At 32.3% G+C, this 23,103-nt stretch overlaps 1 protein-coding gene across 1 annotated transcript in view; it reads left to right on the plus strand.

Annotated features, from left to right (window-relative positions):
• The window catches only part of LOC139501577 (uncharacterized), a 62,074-nt gene that overhangs the window by 18,934 nt on the left and 20,037 nt on the right, over positions 1-23,103 (plus strand). The window contains exons 22-37 of the mRNA XM_071290694.1: positions 100-255; positions 999-1,260; positions 6,422-6,570; positions 8,457-8,725; positions 9,178-9,398; positions 10,021-10,229; positions 13,928-14,114; positions 16,576-16,749; positions 17,920-18,366; positions 19,016-19,169; positions 19,614-19,753; positions 20,131-20,234; positions 20,958-21,108; positions 21,624-21,738; positions 21,961-22,168; positions 22,804-23,004. Coding sequence (XP_071146795.1) covers positions 100-255; positions 999-1,260; positions 6,422-6,570; positions 8,457-8,725; positions 9,178-9,398; positions 10,021-10,229; positions 13,928-14,114; positions 16,576-16,749; positions 17,920-18,366; positions 19,016-19,169; positions 19,614-19,753; positions 20,131-20,234; positions 20,958-21,108; positions 21,624-21,738; positions 21,961-22,168; positions 22,804-23,004 — 3,147 coding nt within the window. The remainder of the gene's footprint in view (positions 1-99; positions 256-998; positions 1,261-6,421; positions 6,571-8,456; positions 8,726-9,177; positions 9,399-10,020; positions 10,230-13,927; positions 14,115-16,575; positions 16,750-17,919; positions 18,367-19,015; positions 19,170-19,613; positions 19,754-20,130; positions 20,235-20,957; positions 21,109-21,623; positions 21,739-21,960; positions 22,169-22,803; positions 23,005-23,103) is intronic.

Raw genomic sequence — 23,103 nt, forward strand, 5'->3', positions numbered from 1 at the left:
TTCCTTTTCATCTGTTGTAAGACATGCATTTTTTTTTGGCAGTGCCAAAATTTATTTTCACTTTAAAATGTACACCGAACGTTTCCTTGTATTTTTTAGTTATCCATCCAAGCAGCCAGTGGTGAAGGTCATGCTGTCACAGAGGTTATGTTATGGGAGGGACCAGTAGATGGTATAGCTACCTACAATCATTACAGGGAATCAGACTGGACACAGGAAGTCTGCAGCTGTTGTTTCATCACACCTATACCAGAGGTAGGACAGAATGTTTTACAACTGTATTTTACAGTTAGCACTGGATTTGATTCCATTTTCTGTGCTTTAAAACACTTTTAAGCTCCAATTTTGGGCAATTTCATGGCTACAAGTTTTATTTTTATTCTCAGAGAATACCACCAATCTTAGATTGAAAAACTGACATTCGTAGTCAATTAAGATTAAAGTCAAGTGCACCTGCAAAAGTGAAGTTTAAACTCACAACCTCAGTGTTGACTGGCTAGCGATTAAAGAAGTAACTCCTTAGACCACTCGTCCACAGAGGCCCCTCCTTTAGCACTGGATAAATGATAAATCAAGACAAGAAATAAGATTTAAACATTGTTTTGTTTCTAATTAAAGTTTTTCTTAGACTCTTGAGTGGTAAAAGAATGTAATAAAAAGATACAAAAGAGAGGTAAAAAAAGATACAAAAGAGAGGTAAAAAATATACAAAAGAGAGGTAAAAAATACCAAAAGGGACATTTAAACTCATAAGTTGAAAATAAACTGACAACTCCATGGCTAAAATAGAAAAGGACCAACAACAGTACACAAAACACAACATATAAAACTAAAATAAAGACAGAACAACAAACAGATGGCATAATGTACATAGGAAAACCCACTAAGATGACTGTGAAAGTTTTAAATGCACAATGGCTTTGTCAGTTAATAAATGCAGTAATCAAATTTGTGCATATAATTAATAAGTAATGCCATGAATCTCTTTTTTGTTTTAGAACTGCACTGCATGTAATTGTACCAAATATTTATCTGATAAGTTTGGTAATGAGAATGTGACAGCGCCACCTACAATGTCTACCACTACCATGGTGATGACAACAACACAACCATATGAAATAGTACAGACTGTTAAAACCGACGATGAAGATGTGGTATACAATATCACAAACACTGTCAACACAACTGTTACTGACCAAGAACCAGTAGATACCAGTACATCACCTGCTCGTCCATCATGTGGTATACAGATTGTGGCAGGTCAGTACCAACCTATATTCTTACATTGTGTTATGAAATTGTTTGATAAGTTCAGAGATAAAAATTTATAATTATAATTTTAAAACACTACACAGTTATATATGTTAAAGTGATTAGAAATCAAAGTACTGAAGTACTGAACATCAGAGGACCTCAAGTTGTGTTGAATTATTGATAAATGACAGGTGTTTATATTATACCTACCAGACAGATATGTTCACCATACAATATAGTACAAATATTAAATATAATATGCTATCATATCTGAGATACTGACTTGAACTAGGAAACTTAACTTTGTGAATTATCAATGATTACTTGGTCAAATGAGAACTGTTAGATTGGCATAATGACCATATATATGCACACATACAAAAATCGTTAGCGTATAACTTATAATAGAGAATCAACATAGCAAACAATTCTTCGAGTAGCTATATAGTCACTCACTGAACTATGAAAAAGAGGTTCAAGACAATCATATCAAAACAGATAAATTGTAATATTGTGGTTAATTAAAAAATAAAGTGGGGGAAAATATATTGTTTTGGCGAAAGAGGTGGCGAAAAAAATAATTGACCCAGGGGAAACTTTGGGGCTAAAGATACCAGATGAACAGCAAACTCATAAATGGAAAATAAACTTACAATTCCATGACTAAAACTGAAAAAGACATGCATACAAATAAAAGTACACTAGAAACAACATAGAAAACTAAAGACTGAGCAACACGAACCCCACCAAAACAGGTGATCTCAGGTGCTCTGGATGGGTAAGCAGATCCTGCTCTACAAATGGCATTAATTAACAATGTTTGTACATGTAGTATCCAGGTCTTTTTTTCAGAAACATTTAGCTTTTGGATCAATTGCTAATTAAATGGATGTTAACACAGCAAGATTACTATCCCTTATTCTAGATTTTTGTTGCAGTCAACACAAACTCTTTAAATGTTCATAAATAGCTTCACTGAGTTACATTTGTATCTTGGTTTTATTGTAACACAGTCAATCATTTATCCATTATATTTTTTTTTAAATTAGCAGCTATACATGTACATTGTAGGTTCTGTTTTCTAATAAGGTCTTTCCACCTTTCCGTGGAAAGACCTATTGATTTTGTTCTGATTATTATTTTTTTTTTACTTCCGCCTAATTTTTTTTCTTGCGTAATTTTGTTGTTTCAAAAGATGTCGCTTAGATATTTGGAATATGATATCGTATAGTTTATACGCTTTAAAACTGACAACCGCGCAGTAAGAGTTATCTCCCCAAACACTGTTTTTCTTGTGGCCACTACTCCTTCGCAACCGTAAAAGATTACAACAAATTTATTTTACCAAATTGCTCGTTACATCTTCAGGATTCGGAGTTTAGTTTTAACCGAAGCTATCCTGATACTCCATATGAGAGTTATTCCCCCTTATGTATTTGATATAAGTGATTTGCATTTCTAATTGGTAAACCATGAGTGATAGAGACCTAGGGTCTTTTAATTTGAGATCCTTGGTCCATAAAAAATGAAAATTAGTTCAAGGTCAAGGGTCAAGGTCATATTCTAAATTTTTTATTTTGGCTTATTTTTACTTATTTTCAAAACCTTATAACATATCTACATCTTATTTTCACTAAATTGTTAGTTGCGACATGCCGTTACTTATAAATTTTTGTTGAAAGGGTGCGTAAACAATAAATAGGAGTTTTTGCCCATCTTATATTTAGAATTATGCGTAAAGTCATATAACTCATTAACCATATACATAATAAAGACCTAGGGTCTTTTGATTTGAGATCCTTGGTTTATGACCTTGAAATTGAGGTCAAGGTCATAGGTAATTTGCACGTTCTAGATATTGACCTTTGCTTTAAATTCATATTTATATATTATAAAGCCATAGGAACTGACATTTTAGATTGATTTTTAATATTTTGATAATAAAATAGATCTTCACTTGTGGAAAGACCTTCAATTGTTCTTTGAACAATTGGTTTTTAATTATTAAATGGTTCATTGTAAATATTACAATGTATTATATGTAGATAGCCATTTGCTAATGATGGTATTTTTGTTAATTGAATATCACAACATTTGGATAGTTTTTCAACTGTTAGGTTTTTTTTACTTTGTTCTGGATTTAATACTTTGGATACCACTGGTTTAGCAGTGAGATCATTTTGCACTATACATATAGAACACAACTACCATATGAATGTGTCGGTCCTTTGTAAGAAACCTGTAAAACAGGCCTTGTAATTTTTTGGTGTATATCTTGATTTCCCGATTGTACATTGATGTGGCCATTAGTTTTCTTGTATATATTGTTTAACATTTGACATTTCATGGCTATTTCTAACTGATTTATGTATAGTTTTTTTCTGATTGTAAAAATGTTGTATGGTTATAAGCTTTATTTCTTTTTCATCATTTTGTCTAGAGCTGGTGTCTGATTTATACCAATCATACCTCCCTTTTCTTTTTTTATGAATAATGACAACAGTTTGGTTTTAATTTTCATTTATGTATGTACATGTAACAATATAAAACAGTATATATACATGTATAATCTCATTCCATCATTAATATTGGTCATTGTCGGTATATATTTATCTTTAAGTTTAACAATGTACTGTGAAAGAGCTATCTTCTAACAGATACTAAGAATATAATGGTTATTGTGAAACCACTGATTCAAAGGACAAGTTTCACTTATTGCCCAAAATAGCCTAAACTATAAAACTCCAAAAAGTTCTCAATTTGGTTCGTAATTTGGGTCTATTTCAAAAGTCTTAACACTCAATAAATCAGTTCTTTTCATAAAAGTACATTTTATTGTTCCAAATTTGTCAAAATGTGATGATTTTGGGCAATTTTCAGACCTGAAAGCTTTAAGCCTTTAGGAATAAAGATTTGGCCGCTACCTACATGTACCATCCAAAATGTTTTGTAACCAAAAGAATCCAAATCTGATATATATAATTCATCAATATAAAAACTTTTTAGATCTTGGATGGCAGCCAAGTTTAATTATGCCAAAAGCAATTAAAGTTTTACCATAGTTATCTGTGGTATAATTTTCACAATTATTCAATGGTTTTGTTGTGTCTGATTTTCGAATAGAAAAATAAAGATGGCAAGACCTGAACGATGCCGCCTAATTTTTTTAAGTAACATATGAACAACAGAGTCAGTGTGGGGCCACTAAGCTAAACTGCCTGCTTTGCACCAGCCAATATAAATGAATGCCTAGGGTGGGAATCGAACCCACATACACCAACTCTGTTGTCCCTATATTTTTTTTAAAAATAAACAAAAAATTGTCAAGAACAAATTTAAAAATATAGCGCTCATAAGTTTGTCTCAATAAAGATTTGCTTAGTTTGCTCATGCAGTATCCCAATATTGCTCTCAATAGTATAAATAGGCTCATGTGTGCTCAAATAACCATTAAGATTAGTCTCAATATTGATATATATCTAACTCAATTGAGTAGATCTAGCTCAAATTTTACTCAACATATATATAACTGATCATATTTGCTCAATTTAAGATCTCATGGGTGCTCATAGATAAAGTTAACTGATTTCTCTTAGATATAACTAATCATATTTGCTCAATTCAAGTTCTCATATGCACATATGCATGTATGTGTGAACAAATGTCTAATATAAGTTACTAAAATTTGACATGGATATGGTTACACATTTAAATTAAATAATGCTGTAGAGAATGATAAGCACAAGTATGTCATCAAATTATCATATAATTTTGGCGATACATGTCATGTATGGTCAAAATAATACAATACTACAAGCTAAGGAAGACTTAAAAAACAGGACAGTTAATCTATATTTATATCTCCAAAACTGTAAGGTTTCTCCCAATATATCTATAGTAATTCAGTAAATGTGATTAACCCAAATTCTGACATTTCAGTGTAAAGTAAGACTCTTGATTTCACAAGCAAGAGTCTTTATACACTCAAAAAGAGTCCAACTCTATAGGAAGAAGAAAAAGTCTTCTCTGAATATTATATAAACAATAAATTCAACCAATAATTATATATTAGAATTACTTACATAGACATAGTCAAAGTCATTACAAATTCCGCGTATTTTCCAGTCAAGGGGACATATTCACATATACTAATGCAACAAACTAAGTCGGAGAAGGAGCGAAAATCCGAAACAGTATCTTAAAAAACAGAAAATAGTTCTGTGTGTGTGTCCAAGTGATCAATCTTCTTGTTATTTACGAAGAAAAGAAATTTAACTCAACAAATTGTTGAGATCTTTATAAAAACAAATTGTTGTTATAAAAAATACACAAATAGTAACCTTATCTTTAAAGGCCTTGCAGGTTCTTGTTACTCCTACCCAATCTGCTGGTATTTTCAAAATGGCTGCGGGGGACGTGACCTGATAATTTATTTTAATATTATGACAGATTAAATTTTCCTGGTTTTGCTACGTTAATATTATAGACAAATATATGCTACAAACGGTTTAAAAAGGTTACTCCAAATCAAATAATTGAAATATAATTACCTTTCTGTGTATAAATGTGTGAATTGATTTCCTCTCGATTTTCTACACGCTCGCTCTTGCCCTCTTGCGCACTCGTGGTATTCATCCGCAACAACAATTTTTTGATATTGAAGATCGTTTGATTAAAATACAAATATTTCTAACGACAAAACATTTTCATATTATAAATTTTGCATTAAGAAAAATTAAAAAAACTGAGTATCCATTGAAAACATGAATTTAAAAGAAGTGATACGGAATTTTATTCTGCACTTTATAGGTCCACGGGTCTATAATGTCGGTTATTATTCCAAAACTAATTATATATGCATCTCTTTGATCTTTGCGCGAATTGAAAAGTAGGCGATGGCAATACACCCGAGGCCCCTCGGGGGCCTCTGATGTAAAAAGCAGATGACTTATGAGTGCCAATGAGACAACTCTCCATCCAAGTCACAATTTGTGAAATTAATCCATTATAAGTCAATGTAAGGTCTTTAACATATAGACTTGGCTCACACTGAACCACAAGCTATAAAGGGCCCCAAAATTACTAGCGTCAGGAAAAACAACAGCCTAATATAAAACAAGAAACACTTATGATCCTTATTTTTAGTTTAAATTTATATTTGTTTCAGGTACAAGTCCATATTTAGTGTCCTGGTGTAGATTGTATAATGATTCTTTGACTCCACTTTACACTGATGATGACCTAGATTTTGACCCATCAGCTGGTTTCCATGACTATAAGATGGTAGTTGATTATGAGAAATATGATCAGATTGAGGTAAGATGATTGTTATGCTCCTGCTGTAGGCAATGTGCCTTGTATTTTTAGCTCACCTGGCCCAAAGGAAATTTTGCTGATTTTGGTTATTATCTTGAATGTTATTATAGATAGAGATAAACTGTAAACAATAATGTACAGCAAAGTAAGACCTAAAAATAAGTCAACATGACCAAAATGGTCAATTGACCCCCTGAGGAGTTATTGTCCTTTAGAGTCAATTTTTAACACATTTCATAAAATTTGTAATTTTTTACTAATATTTTCCTCTGAAACTACTGGGCCAAGTTCATTATAGATAGAGATAATTGTAAGCAGCAAGAATGTTCAGTAAAGTAAGATGTACAAACACATCACATCACCAAAACACAATTTTGTCATGAATTCATCTGTGTCCTTTGTTTATATTCACATAGACCAAGGTGAGCGACACAGGCTCTTTAGAGCCTCTAGTTAACTGTTACCCTTGTCCCATTTCGTTTCCATACTCTTAACCTAAGTTTTCTTGTTCCTTTTTTTTTTAACTCTTGCACAGTGCTAAGAGTAAGATGAACCGATACTACAGACAAAGTTAGATTTTGAACAGTGTATCACTTACCGTTCTAGAGTTATGCCCCTTTACAATTTTGAAAAATCACAATTTTTTTCCCTTGCACTCTGACTTAAGTTTGATTTATCCAAATTTATAAAACATATGGACCTTAGTTATAGTTTCATAATAATTGGTGATCATCCTGCAAACACAGAATGATTTCTTTGAACAACCTCAAAAAGCCATTGAAACAAACAAAATAAGTTCTTCCTCAACATGTGAACAAGAAAAACGTTGAAAAAATATTTTTTAAGGGGCCAGCTGAAGGATGCCTCCGGGTGGGGGAGTTTCTCCTACATTGAAGACCCATTGGTGGCCTTCGGCTGTTGTCTGCTCTATGGTCGGGTTGTTGTCGCTTTGACACATTCCCCATTTCCTTTCTCAATTTTATTTAAATGAATCAATTTTTTTACTATACACAAGTTGATAAGAAACAGTAAGTTACATATAATATGGGTAAATGGGAGGATGGGGAATAGTATACTAAACCAACATTGTCTATCTTGTAACCAGCTTTGCATTGGTCAGACACACCTTAAATCTTCCTTATATACTGGTTGCCGTAATTGTCCCAGCAGAAAGGAATTCATATAGTATTAATGAATGGGTGTTTTTATAATGGCCCTGTTATATGTCCAAGGTTTGTAATAATGGTCAGTGAAGTCTGTAATGGCCTGAGGCAACGCAGAGGGCCATTACAGACATCCTAGGCCATTATTACTGACCGAGGACATATAAAAGGGCCATTATAAAAACACCCATTTCTTAATACATTTATTAACCAACTGAACAAAAGTGTATGTGTTGCTGCCAATTTGATGTACCCTCTTACTCTTTTAATGACAGTTTAGTTTGAAAGAAAAATATTTGTACTTCACCATGATAAATCTTTTAAATATACCAAATATCCAAGATATAAAGTTGAAAGAAGTTATGTGTTGGAAAAACAAGATGAACAGTGATCCCTTAATATGGTTCTTTAATGTTGGTTGCTTGTTATACAAAATAAAATACAAAAAGGTATTATACTATTTACAACTGAATTTTATTTACTTTATTAAAAACCCTAACTGGGCTTAACACAGACAAACTGGGCATTAATACAGGTCCATTACAGAAAAAACAGGGCCATTACAGAAAACATGTAATTTTTAATAAACAGTCATTTTTGGCTATAATGTACTTAGATGGTTAATAAATGGGTATTCTCTATCTTGTTTCTAGATATAGAAAGACCACTATATATAAAACATAGGAACTTAAAGAAATGTACCTTCTTTTTTTGTTCTTTCAGAAAACTTGGTGTTTGAAGGTGTATGTAGATGGGTCTATGTTCAGTAAGATATGTGGTATCCCAGAATTCAGTAGTGACACCAAACTATTACTGCATGTCTTCAATAAGAACAATTATGTGCCACCAGTCACAGATTTGTTTGACGTGTTCTCTACTAGAGCCAGCTTCAGGAATGTGATAATGCCTCCATCTTCTGATGCTATGTGTAGATATGGGGGACCATTTTATGGGGGAGTAATACCCATTGAAAGATATGAAGCTGGTATTGGGTGAGTTTATCTGTTAATTTTTAGGACCACTGATGAATGTCAGTAGGAATATTAGTGTGACAGCAACCAAACAACACACAAAATATGTAATGAGATCAAAAAAATTTCATATAAAATGGCAAAGCTACTAACTCAAAATTATCTTCAAACTTTAGAATTTGTGTCTAAACTGAATGGGCTGTAAAACTGGAAAAGGTAAAATCACAAAAATACCAAAACTCAAAAAATTCAAAATGGAAAGTCCGTAATCAAATGGCAAAATCAAAAGCTCAAATAGATCAAACGAATTGATAACAACTGTCATATTCCTAACTTGGTACAAACAATTTATTATGTAGAAAATGGTGGATTAAACCTGGTTTTATAGCTAGCTAAACCTCTCTCTTGTATGACAGTCACATAAAATTCCATTATATCGGGAGATTGATGTAACCAGCATTTTTTTATTTCAGATCTGACCAGTTGATGACAGATGTGGTATCTTATCAGGAAGTACTGGATCCCTGTATACCATGTTATAGCCCCTGTGCTCCATATACTTGTGAAACCACATGTAATCCAACAGAACAGAAACTGTTAAACTTTACGTTGACAGATCTAAGCCTGCCTGCTAAGAGGGAGGAGAATACCACAGGACAGTTGGTCAACACATCTATTTCTTACTTTTTAACAGGTATTTTATATGTATATAGACTTTGTAACACATAGACTATGAAATGATAAGGAGATGTGGTATGATTGACAGTGAGACAAAATCTATCCACCAATTGCAAAGTATAAATGATTTGGATTATGCATGGGTTTTTTTCATGCTTTTAGCATATAGTAACACACAGTTTCTAGCATTTTCTTTTGTCTTCATCTGTAGGTACTATATAAGCTTATTTTGTAATGAGAAAACAGGCAATTTATGTTTGGAAAGTTTATGGACACTATCATCTTGCCATGGGTAAAAAACAGCTAAAATGAAGGAATAAGAATGATATTTGTTAAAATTATATAATAGTGGTGTATTTGAAAATTTATATGCATTGATGATCACAAATTGAGTTAACTGACAATATTTGAGAGGAGCAAGTAGATGGTTATTTGTAACCTTCACTTCAATACCTCTATTCTAACACAAACGAAAGTAAACACTGCTATGCATGCTTGCATAATTTCGAACCGTCAATCATTGTATTTATTCCCTGATATTTTTGGTGTCTTCCAATCAAAACAAATGTTACAAACCTAGTGTGTGAATGATGATTTTGTACTATATTTCTAAGACCATATTTTTCTTGTGTTTCTAGTAAAAGCCGTCTTAAGTTCTGGAAAGTCAGCTGAAGCATCCTCATCTGTGTTTTATATTGATGATACGTTACCATGGTTCCACCTTGATCAGATGACCCCAATGTATATTGATATCAAACAAGGGGAACTAACTCCTGTCAGCTTCCAGTCATCAAATAGTACAATCAAAGCATTTTGGAGATGTATTGATGAAGAAAGTCAAATTGTGGTGAGTAAAATGTTTTTGTCGTTTAGGGTCTATGACAACATTTTTCTCTACTTGACCTTTGAAATCAAAATTATTTCATTCTTTTACGGTTAGTTTAATGATCAGATCAGGTGAGACCTGTTTTAGAATGATGTGAACTCTTTATGTACGCACTAAGTATTGCACAGTCCATCCATTATAAAATTACATTTCATAAATTCCTAAAAAAATCCCAAGAGACTTATCTTTCAAAAAAAATCATAGTTTTGCAATCAACAAGTTTTACCATAATTTAAACACAAATAGCTGGAATTAACACATTTTTTTTAACATAATATGCAATTAAGCAATAAACAACTTATTTATGGCATACCATTCATATGCGGGAAAAGTACAAAACAATTTCATAAAATGCTGGAAATGGTCATATTTTAACAAATATTTCTATTGGTGCTGTTCTGAATATTGCTGCAATGTCCACATCATAGAGAGGAGCAGGACAGATTCTAATAATTTCAAAGAAAGTATAAATTGATAGTTTAGTCTTAGATGCATGATTTTGTTTTATTAGTTGTTAATGGCTTTGAACTAGCTGTCAGATAACTGTGTGTACTCTCAGATCTGTTTCTAGTGTCTTTTTGTTGTCTGATGTACAAGTACCCGGCCACATCCACTTGTATTTTTGTCCATCTGATGAGTTAAGCCTTTAATTTTCAACTGATTTTTATAGTTCGTTTTTAGCTCACCTGTCCCGAAGGGACAAGTGAGCTTATGCCATCACTTGGCGTCCGTCGTCGTCCGTCGTCTGTCGTCGTAAACTATTTCAAGAATCTTCTCCTCTGAAACTACTGGGCCAAATACTTTCAAACTTTAACTGAATGTTCCTTAGGGTATCTTATTTATAAATTGTATCCGAAGTTTTGATATATCAACAAACATGGTCGCCATTGCTAAAAATAGAACATAGGGGTCAAATGCAGTTTTTGGCTTCTATAATACTAAAATTACGAGGTCCAATTTGTCAGCCGTCATCACGTAAAAACGACAAATCACAGAATTCAACTTTATATATAACTAATATAGTACAAAGGTGTAGATTAAAAATTACACCACTCCAGGCCCTTTTGTTTTCCACGTAATTAATATTGCCAATAATTAAGAAGTTCCGGGTCGAGTCCGCTACCGATACCAATAGTATATTCACCTGTTACCTATTTCCTTATCTGTACGTTCCGCATCTGACAGGCGCACCACCAAACGTTGTATTCAGGATTAATATGCTATATACACGGGTCATAACCACAGGGTTGACACTACTAAATTGTCAAATTGTTACCTATTGTAGTATTTTAATCAATAAGACTTTCTAAGATAACAATACGAATACTAAAAATCTGGACTAAAAATAAGGCGTATAGGTACAGTTTTCAATTTGTTAGTGGGCATGACGTAAAACAGCGAAGCAAAGAATTCAACTTTATTTTTAACTTATATAGGACAATGCTGTTGATTAAAAAATACTCCATTCCATGACCTTTTGTTTTCCAAATAATTAATATTATTGTTTCAGTTCGACGGGTTCAAACAGAAAGACTTGAAAGCAGAGAAAACTGTGTATCTTATAATCGGCACGACTTTATCAGATGACAATACTAATACTAAAATAAGGCTTGCGCATAGTTATATACTTTAATTCAGTCACGAACCCGTGATATCACGGGTGTGTTCTAGTATAACTCAAAAACCAAAGCATTTAGAGCAAATCTGACATGGGATAATATTGTTTATCAGGTCAAGATCTATCTGCCCTGAAATTTTCAGATGAATCATACAACCTGTTGTTGGGTTGCTGCCCCTGAATTGGTAATTTTAAGGAAATTTTGCTGTTTTTGGTTATTATCTTGAATATTATTATAGATAGAGATAAACTGTTAACAGCAATAATGTTCAGCAAAGTAAGATTTACAAATAAGTCAACATGACGGAAATGGTCAGTTGACCCCTTTAGGAGTTATAGCCCTTTATAGTCAATTTTTAACCATTTTTCGTAAATCTTAGTAATCTTTTACAAAAATCTTCTCCTCTGAAACTACTGGGCCAAATACTTCCAAACTTTAACTGAATGTTCCTTAGAGTATCTAGTTTGTAAATTGTATCCGAAGTTATGATCTATCAACAAACATGGTCGCCATTGCTAAAAATAGAACATAGGGGTCAAATGCAGTTTTTGGCTTATAACTCAAAAACCAAAGCATTTAGAGCAAATCTGACGTTGGGTAATATTGTTTATCAGGTCAAGATCTATCTGCCCTGAAATTTTCAGATGAATCAGACAACCTGTTGTTGGGTTGCTGCCCCTGAATTGATAATTTTAAGGAAATTTTGCTGTTTTTGTTCTTGAATCTTGTTATCTTGAATATAATTATAGATAGAAATAAACTGTAAACAGCAATAATGTTCAGCAAAGTAAGATCTTCAATTAAGTCAATTTGACCAAAATTGTCAATTGACCCCTTAAGGAGTTATTGCCCTTTAAAGACTTTTTACACAATTTCATACCTGCCAACTTTCACGATTTAGACGTGTACTACACGATTTTGACCCTCTGTCCCGATTACACAATCGTGATCGTGAAAATAGCCAAAAAACACGATTTTAGTAAAATTTACACGAAAAATATTTTTGTTCCCGATTTTGAACTTTTGAAAGTTTTCCCAAGGGAGACAAATCGTGTCTGACAAATTTCATCCAATCAAAATTTAGTGATCACGCATTCACCAGTTGATTAATGTCGGCATAGTAAACAATCAAAGAATCGAAATTTTGAGTTGTTTTTTTTTAGCTTGGGTGTTAAATTTATAAAGATTGGAATCATGATGGGCGAGTTATCACTTGCAAAATAGTTCTGTCACCGCCTAAGAGAAAAAAGTGCGTTGCTTCGTGCAAATACTTAGAGAAATGGGAGAATGATGTCTAGTACAGGAGCTGGTTGTCTAAATCAACGTTAGAATTGTCACATGCCTTTTGTAAAGTTTGCAACAGAGACTTTAAAATTGACCACGGTGGCCTTAATGATGTCTCCAAACATTCTAGTACTTCTTGTGATATTGATCTATATAATATATGAGGGTTTGAATGGGGTTAAATTTATTAGAGAATATAATGCCCTTAAAAAATGAAGATAAGGGAATAACGGGCAAAAAAAATGAAAATTTGAGAAATGTGTGGTCAAAGTTTTTGAAGATTAGAGAAAAAAGAGGTTAATTTTTTGAAGATTAGAGAAAAAAAGGGGTGAAAATTAAAAGTTTACAGAACAACAGGTTATGGGGTGGGTTGGGGATCCCACTAACATGTTTAACCCCGCAACATTTATGTATGTGACAGTCCCAAGTCAGAAGCCTGTGATTCAGTGGTTGTCATTTGTTTATGTGTTACATATTTGTTTTTCGTTCATTTTTATACAAATAAGGCCGTTAGTTTTCTCGTTTGAATGGTTTTACATTGTCATATCAGGGTCTTTTATAGCTGACTATGCGGCATTGTCTTTGCTAATTGTTGAAGGCCGTACAGTGACCTATGGTTGTTAATGTTGGTGTCATGTTGGTCTCTTGTGGACAGTTGTCTCATTGGCAATCATACCACATCTTCTTTTTTTATATATATTCATATTTATATTTAAACTATTGACTTAATTTTCACCTTATTTTGATACTTGACAGGAAAATTGGTGGTCTATAGGTACCTCAGTAGGTGGTGATGATCTACAGCCCTGGACATCAGTGGGGGAGGATCAGATAGCCAGTAACAACAGCTTTGGAGGAGTTCTACAGAACAATAAGACCTATTATGTGTCAGTACGATGTAAGAATGGTGCAGGACTTGAAGCTACACACACTGATGTGACAGGTAATAGTTGAAGGAGGAAGTCATAGCAGTATAGTATTTTTGAAACTTTATGTGGGCAGAAGGTTGTGGCCTGATATTCAATTAGAAATCTCATCATTAACATATTTTATAATCAAAAACATAAAGTTTGGTTTGCTATCCAACTTGAAAAAGTTACAACAGGAAAATAAATGGAACCAAATTAGTTATTGTTAAAGTTGTGTTGTGTTTTATGATAACTATAAAAAGGAAAATGTGGTATGATTGCCAATGAGACAACTCTCAACAAGGGACCAAATAACACAGAAATAAACAATTATAGGTCTGCATACGTTCTTCGACAATGTTAAAGTAAGATTTTAGGTGTTGTGTTTTATAATACCTGTTAAATTCTAATTCATAATCTCAAAGGAACATAAAATATTTATCAAATAACCATAACTCTTACATGGGAGATTCCACTTGCAGAGACAAGTGCACATTTTATTATAAATATGAGTATAATATTGTGGAAAGTTCATATAAATACACAGGTATTAATCAGCTTGTACATGTACTGGTTTCCCCATACTAGTGATCTACAAATCTGAAAATAAATAAGGCCACAATTAAAAATATTTCAGTTTGCCCAAACCCGACCCATGATGACTGGGTGTGGGTAGGTAGGTAGGCAAATTCTTTTTTTTTTTTATCCGAATTTGCATGAAAATATTAAAAGATCTTAAAACAGTATATCTTTCAAACCTTTGTAGAGACAACCAATAGCCATGAATTTAAAACCTCTATAAATAAATTAGTCTACTATATGATTTGTTTCCTGAGATGTTTATAACCCTGACAATTGCTAACTGTGTGAAAGGGCTGTTGGATTTGTGAAGTGATTTTCAACAGTTCCATCAACACGATGTTTGTGTAAAAAAAATTTAAGCTGATTATGTAATGATTAAATTAGTTTGCAGTTTTTAAATCCTATTTCTATTAAAATAGATTAAATGTCCTAAAATATTTATATGAATTATTATCTACCATCCTTAGTTTGTGTCTTTTTTATGTTTTGAAAACAAATTTATATTTTACATTATCACACAGGTAAACTAATTTGGCTATAAATAGATCAAAGCATGTTCTGTAGAATCTCCAACCTAAAAACGTATTTATATAATTTTATTTCTTTAAATAATCAAGTTTAAATTTTTGAAAATAATCATTATTGATAAAATGAAATTGCATAAAGTTAACGTTTTCTGAAGACTTTATTTTTAGGTCATGGTTCTAGGGGCTTCCTCACAAATTGTATAAAAATCCAATATGGCGTCCATAACATGTTTTTACTTTTGCACATGTGAAAAAATATTTCTGACAAAAGTCAAATTTCTCTTGTCAAAAGGGATTTATATTTATATTGCAATAAATTATTCAGAAGGAGTTACATTCAGTTAAGATTATATTTCTGATTCTGTGAGCAATTATAGTTTTATCAAATTCTCCCAAACAGCAACGTACTGACTGTCTAATGAGACTTGTAAATTTGAAGTATTTGAATAAAAGGACATCTAATTTACATGATAAAGGAAGATTATAATTAAAGACAACAATTTATCAAGAAATAATTCCTTTTTATTCAGTAAAAACAAAATCTTCTTGCAAGATTGTAAATTCGCAACTTCCGGATCCATTTCCTGTCAGAATAACATTGAAAATATTCGATTGCACATGGTTTTGAACAAATCTACCTGAATATTCTTATCAGATATTCGATAACACGATGAAATTAACATTGAGCATATAGGTAAGGGTTTGGTAGTACAAACAACTACAGCGTAAAAAAACTGTGCCACTTCACATGTTTCACTTCTTAACGTTCGTTAAATCAGAAGATAAATACAGAGAACATCGAATATCGATTAACTGCGTCTCTTATACGCTTTCTTTTAATCTTATTCACAATTACTTTCAAACGCAAAGACGACAAACATTAAGTTTTGTACGATGACGGAGCGGACCAAAAAAAAATCCGAAAAAAAAAATTCTTCCAAAAAACGTCAAAAAAAGAATTTGAGTCGGCGGGTTTATTTTGGGTCGGTCGCGTTTGGGCAAACATACAATCTTTTTATTTTGGCCTAATATAATTAATAATACTATTTATTTGGCAAAATGCTACTGTACACTTTGACTGCAATAGCTTGAATGACTTTAAACCACCTGAGTTCACTCGTGCATGAACTCAATATCCCAATCAAACCGACCTTACTATAATTAATCTAACACAGGGGTTGAAGTCATAAAACTTTGCTCAGTGCTCGGAGCACAAAAATCATGCTCGAAACATGAAATCCAGCATTTTGATTGGTTGATTTTAGAGTACGAGTACAAAAAAAAAGACTCTAAAGTTTTATGACCGCAAGGCCTGGTCAACTATAAACCAACAACATTTTTACATGTTTGATTTTTGTACAACTTTGATAAATGCATTTTGATACAGGAGTGAGAGTTTTACTAGAACCACCGTCAGCTAATGGAGTAATTGTAACTATTCCTGATTCTTCTGATTTTGATGGTATAGACGTATATCCAAATGGTTCCAGAACGACAACTTTTGATTCTTCAATGGGAATGACCTTCACAGTGGGAACAGATCAATCTATTTATAGATATGGTAAGTTTCAATATAGCAGTCTATTTATAGATATGGTAAGTTTCAATATAGCAGTCTATTTATAGATATGGTAAGTTTCAATACAGAACTTTGTATCCTTAAAATAAGCTGGCCATCTTTATTTATTCTGAGCTGATTATTTTTTTTATGCCCCACTTATAATAGTACAGGGCATGTTTTCTGGTCTGTGGATCAGTTTGTTCGTTTCTTTGTCTGTTGTTGAAGTCCAATCATTTTAAAACTTAGTAAACATGTTACCTATGATATGATCTTTCTAATTTTAATGCCAAATTAGAGTTTTTACCCCAATTTCAGGGTCCACTGAACATAAAAAAAAATGATAGTGCGAGTGGGGCATCCATGTACTATGAACACATTCTTTTTATACGACCGCAAACATTTTTTGTGTTCGTATGATGTCGTCGTCCAAAGACACATTTGGTGTCCGGACAATAACTTTACTGTAAGTGAATTGATCTCTATGAAATTTTATAAAAAGTTCAATCAATACCTCATTTATTTTTTAATTTCAGAAATTAAAAAGATTTTTTCTACAAATATTTTTTTTTGAGGGGATTCAACAGCATAGTGAATTGCTCAATAGCAAAAAAAAAAGATAATTTTTAAGTTCATTGGACCACATTCATTCTGTGTCAGAAACAGTGAAGTTTGCTGTGTCAACTATTTAATCACAATCCAAATTCAGAGCTGTATCAAGCTTGAATGTTGTGTCTATACTTGCCCCAACCCTTCATGATCCGACCTTTGCGGTCGTATAAAGCTGCACCCTGCAGAGCATCTGGTTTCAGATACTTTGAATTTAAGTTAATTATTCTTGTTAGAACCTGGTGTTATTGAGTAGATTTTAAAGAACTGGGGAGGGGTTTCCAGGTGATTTATTTCTATGTTTATTAAACCTTTAGTTTCCGAAACAATAGAAATTAAATGGAAATATTTCATTAAAGAAGTTCTTTATTTACTCAAATTTAAAAAGAAATTAAGAATAAAAAGCTTTATCTATAATCATCAGTTCTCACAGTGTTAATTTGCTACTCTGTATAAGGCCAGCTATAGCTAGAAAAATTTAATGAATAAAATGCATGACAAAAAAAGTGAGATAAAAAATTCTGTCATGATTGTTGAACAATTTGTTTTTCTATCATTACATAGACTGGTGTTTGGGTTCAGATGAACTCAGAGATGATATTTTCCCATGCACATGGATTGGACATAATGCTTCTGGAACCATCAAAATACAAAATGGCTGGCTGACAATAAATACAGCAGACGTCAGAAGACTGTCAGAGTTTAATCCTGTACAAGATAGTTCTCTGTCAGAAACAGAAAGATTAAGTGATGATAACAATGCTTTTAAGATGGAGCCAGGACGAACAATCTTTATGATGCTACAAGTGTGTAATGAGGCAGTGTTGTGTACACCATTGCAGATAGCATCAGTCCTTGTAATTAATGGCAAATCTGTCATATGTCCTTTGATTGATGGGGATCATGGGATTAAATTAGAAATGAAACCTGATACCGGTACATGTGAAAATTATAGAAGGAGAAAGAGACATGCATCACATGCAGATGAAATAGAAATTATAACTCCTAATGGTAAGTTTGATTTACTTACCCCAACCAGCTTGTTAAAAAATAAACAAGTGATTTTTTAATGGTCATTTTGGATAAAATAGGGTAAAATGCAATAAATAGGCTAATATCTTGAAAACAACTATAGAAAGAGCAAGTTTGAATGATACAAGGAAAAGAATATCAGTTTAATTAAATTGCCAAGTATAACACTTCAACTTAAAAACATAGTTAATCAATCTCAGCACGTAACAAGGCTATGTTAACTTAAAAAAAGTGCTTCACATCAGCTTATCCATTCAAATTTTTGCCACACAATACTTACAGCGGGACCCACAGAGATGGCTACCATCTCAATGATGTTTAGTTGATGTTAGAAAATTGTAGACACTAAAAATGATCCGATAGAAAATAAAGCTCTGCAATTTAATCAAACATGAATAAAATTATCAACTCACTACTGTTTAAATTCTTATACATCCTTGCAAAAATTGGCTTTCAAATATTTGACTTTGAGCGATTTGACGAATGAAATTTATTAAGTGTTTTCCATACTTTTCAACATGGTTGTTTTAAACACAAATGTAATTTCTCATGAAAGTAATTTTTATTAATCTGGTTTGATCTGGAAAGCCATAAATGTGAAATGTATACATAAAGTGTTTATTTTCAGTTGGAATACTTACTGGACAAAGTTTGTTATTACAACCAATGGACAACACAACGCTGACAGAAAACTATTTGTCGTCTGCCTCAGACAGTTTCCTACCATACATCGTCAACCCATACAACACAACAGATAAACTGGAAAGACTACTGCATGGAAGGTCAGTGATCTAAAGTTATCTGGGTAAAATTTTCAAAGTATGCACCAAAACTATCAAAGTAGAGTCTTTGGATATTGTTGGAATTGTTCAATCAGACTTATGGTGTTCAACGAATAAAACCTCCTTGTATAGAACTTTTTTTTTTAACACTGACATTTTAATGCAAAAATTTATTAACACCACAAAATCAATTTTCCACAAGCAACAATAAATAAATCTACATATTTGAATCAGAAGTATTTAATTATTACTATAAAACATTGAGTCAAACTTGGAGACAAATAATATGCTAAAGTTTCTTAAACTGTTGGTGGGCGCAATCTTATAAAAGGGGTTTCATTAAAAAAAAAATCTACACTAAAAATAGTAATAACATCTTTTCTAATGTTGACTGGTGTATGTCAAAATTGGGAGTTAAATATTCCCTTTCTTTGCATTTTACAGATGGATAAAAAGTGAATTCACTTTTGGTCTTGCATCAGTTGGACATGTACCTTACTCAGGACCAATTACTATGAAATATGATGACACAGAAGATGGTAAAAACAGTGGAATGAAAATTATCATCACACATTGGAATCCAAGTATGCAGTTTATTTTTCATTAAAAGTCTCTTTATTAGGGGTATTTGCTGAATTTATACTTTATAATAAAGAATTACTAAATATTTTGAATATTTGAAGGATGTAAGGGCTATTCACAGTATTTCTCAGTATAAAACGTAAGCAAAACATGTCTTTGTGTAACACTTTTAAAAAAATATTATTTGCAGCTTCTTCCCAAAGAGAAAGTAAGGTCATAGCTCTTGTTATGATAATTTGTTCACTTGATTCAGTGCAAGGCAGCTAGGATATTCAAAAGACAGATTGTTATCATTTTATACATGCATGGACTATTAGCCACTAGACATGACACATCAATTCCTCATTATTATATTTTTAACACGTCATATTTTAAACAGGAAATCAACAATGGGAGATAACTAGCAGATCCTGTTTGGGTGTAGATGGTGTAACTGATCTAGAAGTACAGGACCCTACTCATTCCAGTACACACAGAATTAAGGTATCATTTTAATTAGTGATATACTAGCTGTGGATTCATTTGTTTTCGAAGATAAACAACAACTTACATGTTTGTGTATATAAAATTTAATTCATGGTTTTGGTGAAGTCCGCATAGTTATGCCTATAGAATATTTGTTATTCGTTGAACATTTAATTTACCTCTACCCAAGAAAACCACCAAAATTGATATCCAATGAATGATAATGAATACACAGTAAATGTACAGCAATCCAACAACACAATGTTTCTAAAATTAATATCTATAGGTCATTATTAAGTCATTCAATGTTTGGATATCTTAGATTGATTATTCTGAGTTCAATGACACACCTTCAATTTGTTAAATTACATATTAATTGATGGTAATTTGAGAGCAGGCTATTGAAAATAATATAGATCCACAAAGTGTTAAAATATTCCCTATTTTGTCTGGTGCAATGTTATCGTTGCATTATCTGGTGCCACAGACCACATCCCCTTGCCCCGCTTTTATTTATTTACGCATTGAAAATTTAGTTACCCAATTCATATATCTAATCTTTTAAAGTCAGTTTGATAACAGGCATTGTATTGTATTCAATAGTGCTTAGGAAACAAAGTAATCATTTCAAGAATTAAACTCTGACATTGCAAAAAAAGTGTCTTAGTATTATTTTATTTTGTCATTTCAGATGTGTAGTTCAGTGGTTTGTATTGTAAATGTTTTTTTGTGTAATTTTAGGTGTGTAACACTTGGTCCTCATCAGATGGACAGATCAGTGATTACTTTATGTATGAGACGCTATTCTCCTGGACATTGGTTTTAATTGACTTGGTCAATACACCACCAGAACTTGATGGTCCGACAAATATAACATTTTCTGAAGATGAAGGTAAAAGTTTTAATTTATTAAGTCACACTTATAACTTGATTGACGTACAAATATAAACAACTGTTTGCACCAACAATGTGCCTTTTTGAGCTATTTTTATATTCTACTTCTGTATCCCAACTTTTCAATCTGTGTAAAACCAAAATTTTGGTAGAAATATCCCTGTTTGTTTGAGCAGATATTTCAAAGTTCACAACTGATATTGTCCAATTTTTCATGGAACATTCACATTATTAAAATTCAGCACTATGTTAATGTACACTCCATTCTGAGTTGAAATGAATATAGGAAGTGTTCCTGTTCAATGGGATAAGTGGTCACCTTTTATTATTTTTTTTATCAAATTTATTGTTTTTAAGGATTGATGTAGAACTTTGAATTGATACTTTTGAAAAATAGTACTTGGCACAAATGTGATTATTACCTTTGTATCTCCTCCAATCTTAGTTATCATACTGTATACTGCTACTATCTCTGTATTTTAAAAAAATACATTTCATATATTTTTTTAACAGGTACCTTACAATATCCTCTGAAGGCCACTGATCAGGAAGGTGACAAAGTTCTGTTTTATCTAGATCCATCTGCCACATATGATATGGGAACTCCAACTTTAACAGTAGAAGGAATGTATGTATTTTTGAAAAGCTAAATAAAATTAGAATATACATTTCATAAATGATTTATACTAGGACTGGGTGCAACATATAAATTAAAAAAAACCTAAAATGTTAAGTCAGATAATTGAATTACAATAACAATTAGCTATATTGTTCAGCCAAGTACGTAAGATCTACAAATAAGTCAATATGACCAAAATTGTCAATTAACCCCTTAATTTTGTTATTTCAGGCTGCTCTACACACCATGTGAAGATTGTACTGGTTTAGAGATTATTCCTATCATTTTACTTGAGAATCAGACAGGGACAGATATTCTACCACTAAATGCTACTGAATATCTTTTTATCAATGTCACTGATTTGTTTGATCCACCAATTATATTCCTGACTCAGTATGGAGAATCTTTGTTGGGGGCTGATCCAACAGAACCCATTATTGTAAGTTGGTTTTTTATTTTGTATTATTGCAGATTGATTATTTTTGTTGGATACTAATTTTCATAGTAGCTGGAACACCACAAATTTGAATATGAAACCATTTACAATTTTCTTTAGTCTTGAATTCAGACAAATTAAACAACAAAAGCCAAAAAAAATGATATTTCTCCTTATTCCTTGAAAATGGGTACCAACAAAAATGAATGAATCCAAATACATGTAGTACACAGCACTGCACATTTTGATGTGAGTTTCTGATGTAGACAGTAGAAAGCTGTTTCCTTGATTTTAAATTTTCTGTGTTTTCCTGTCAAAGAGAGGCAAAAGATACCACATGGATATGCAAACTCGAAATTCGAAAAAACATACAAATATTTAAATTGTTTTGTTGTTTAAAACTTTTCGTCTCAACCCTGCTGAAATTAAGTCCAAGATCATGTGTTGTATACACACAAATCCTATCAATATACATGTATCATATTTGGAAAAATCACAATGATCTCCCTTCCTTGATGTTTTTTCTGGATCAATGAAAATTTCTGTATAAATCTATGAATCAATTTTTTTGGGGAAAATGAAATGATATTTTAAATCTTGTGAACTGTCAGATGTCAATCAACCTTTTTCTTACACAGGTATACTTGGAAGAAAAGACAGAAGTAAATGAAGATAACTGGTCCCCTGTTTGGATAGCTGTTCTAGGAGCCTATGATGTGGAGATTGAGGACAATCTTATACTTATAACCCAGAATTCATCATTTGGTATTTTGAATATGACAGAGGAATCAAATACTGCACCAAATATCACAACTTGTCCTCCAATAGGAGACAGAAAGGTATAAGCTCAGTGTGGTCTCATTGGGGTCTAAGCGTGATGCGAGATTGCCGATTTTTCGTAGGCGTGAAACGTGAAAGTCAAATTATTGTGTCGGGAA

The sequence above is a fragment of the Mytilus edulis genome, chromosome 13 (assembly GCF_963676685.1).
Source record: "Mytilus edulis chromosome 13, xbMytEdul2.2, whole genome shotgun sequence".
Taxonomy (NCBI): Eukaryota; Metazoa; Mollusca; class Bivalvia; order Mytilida; family Mytilidae; genus Mytilus; species Mytilus edulis.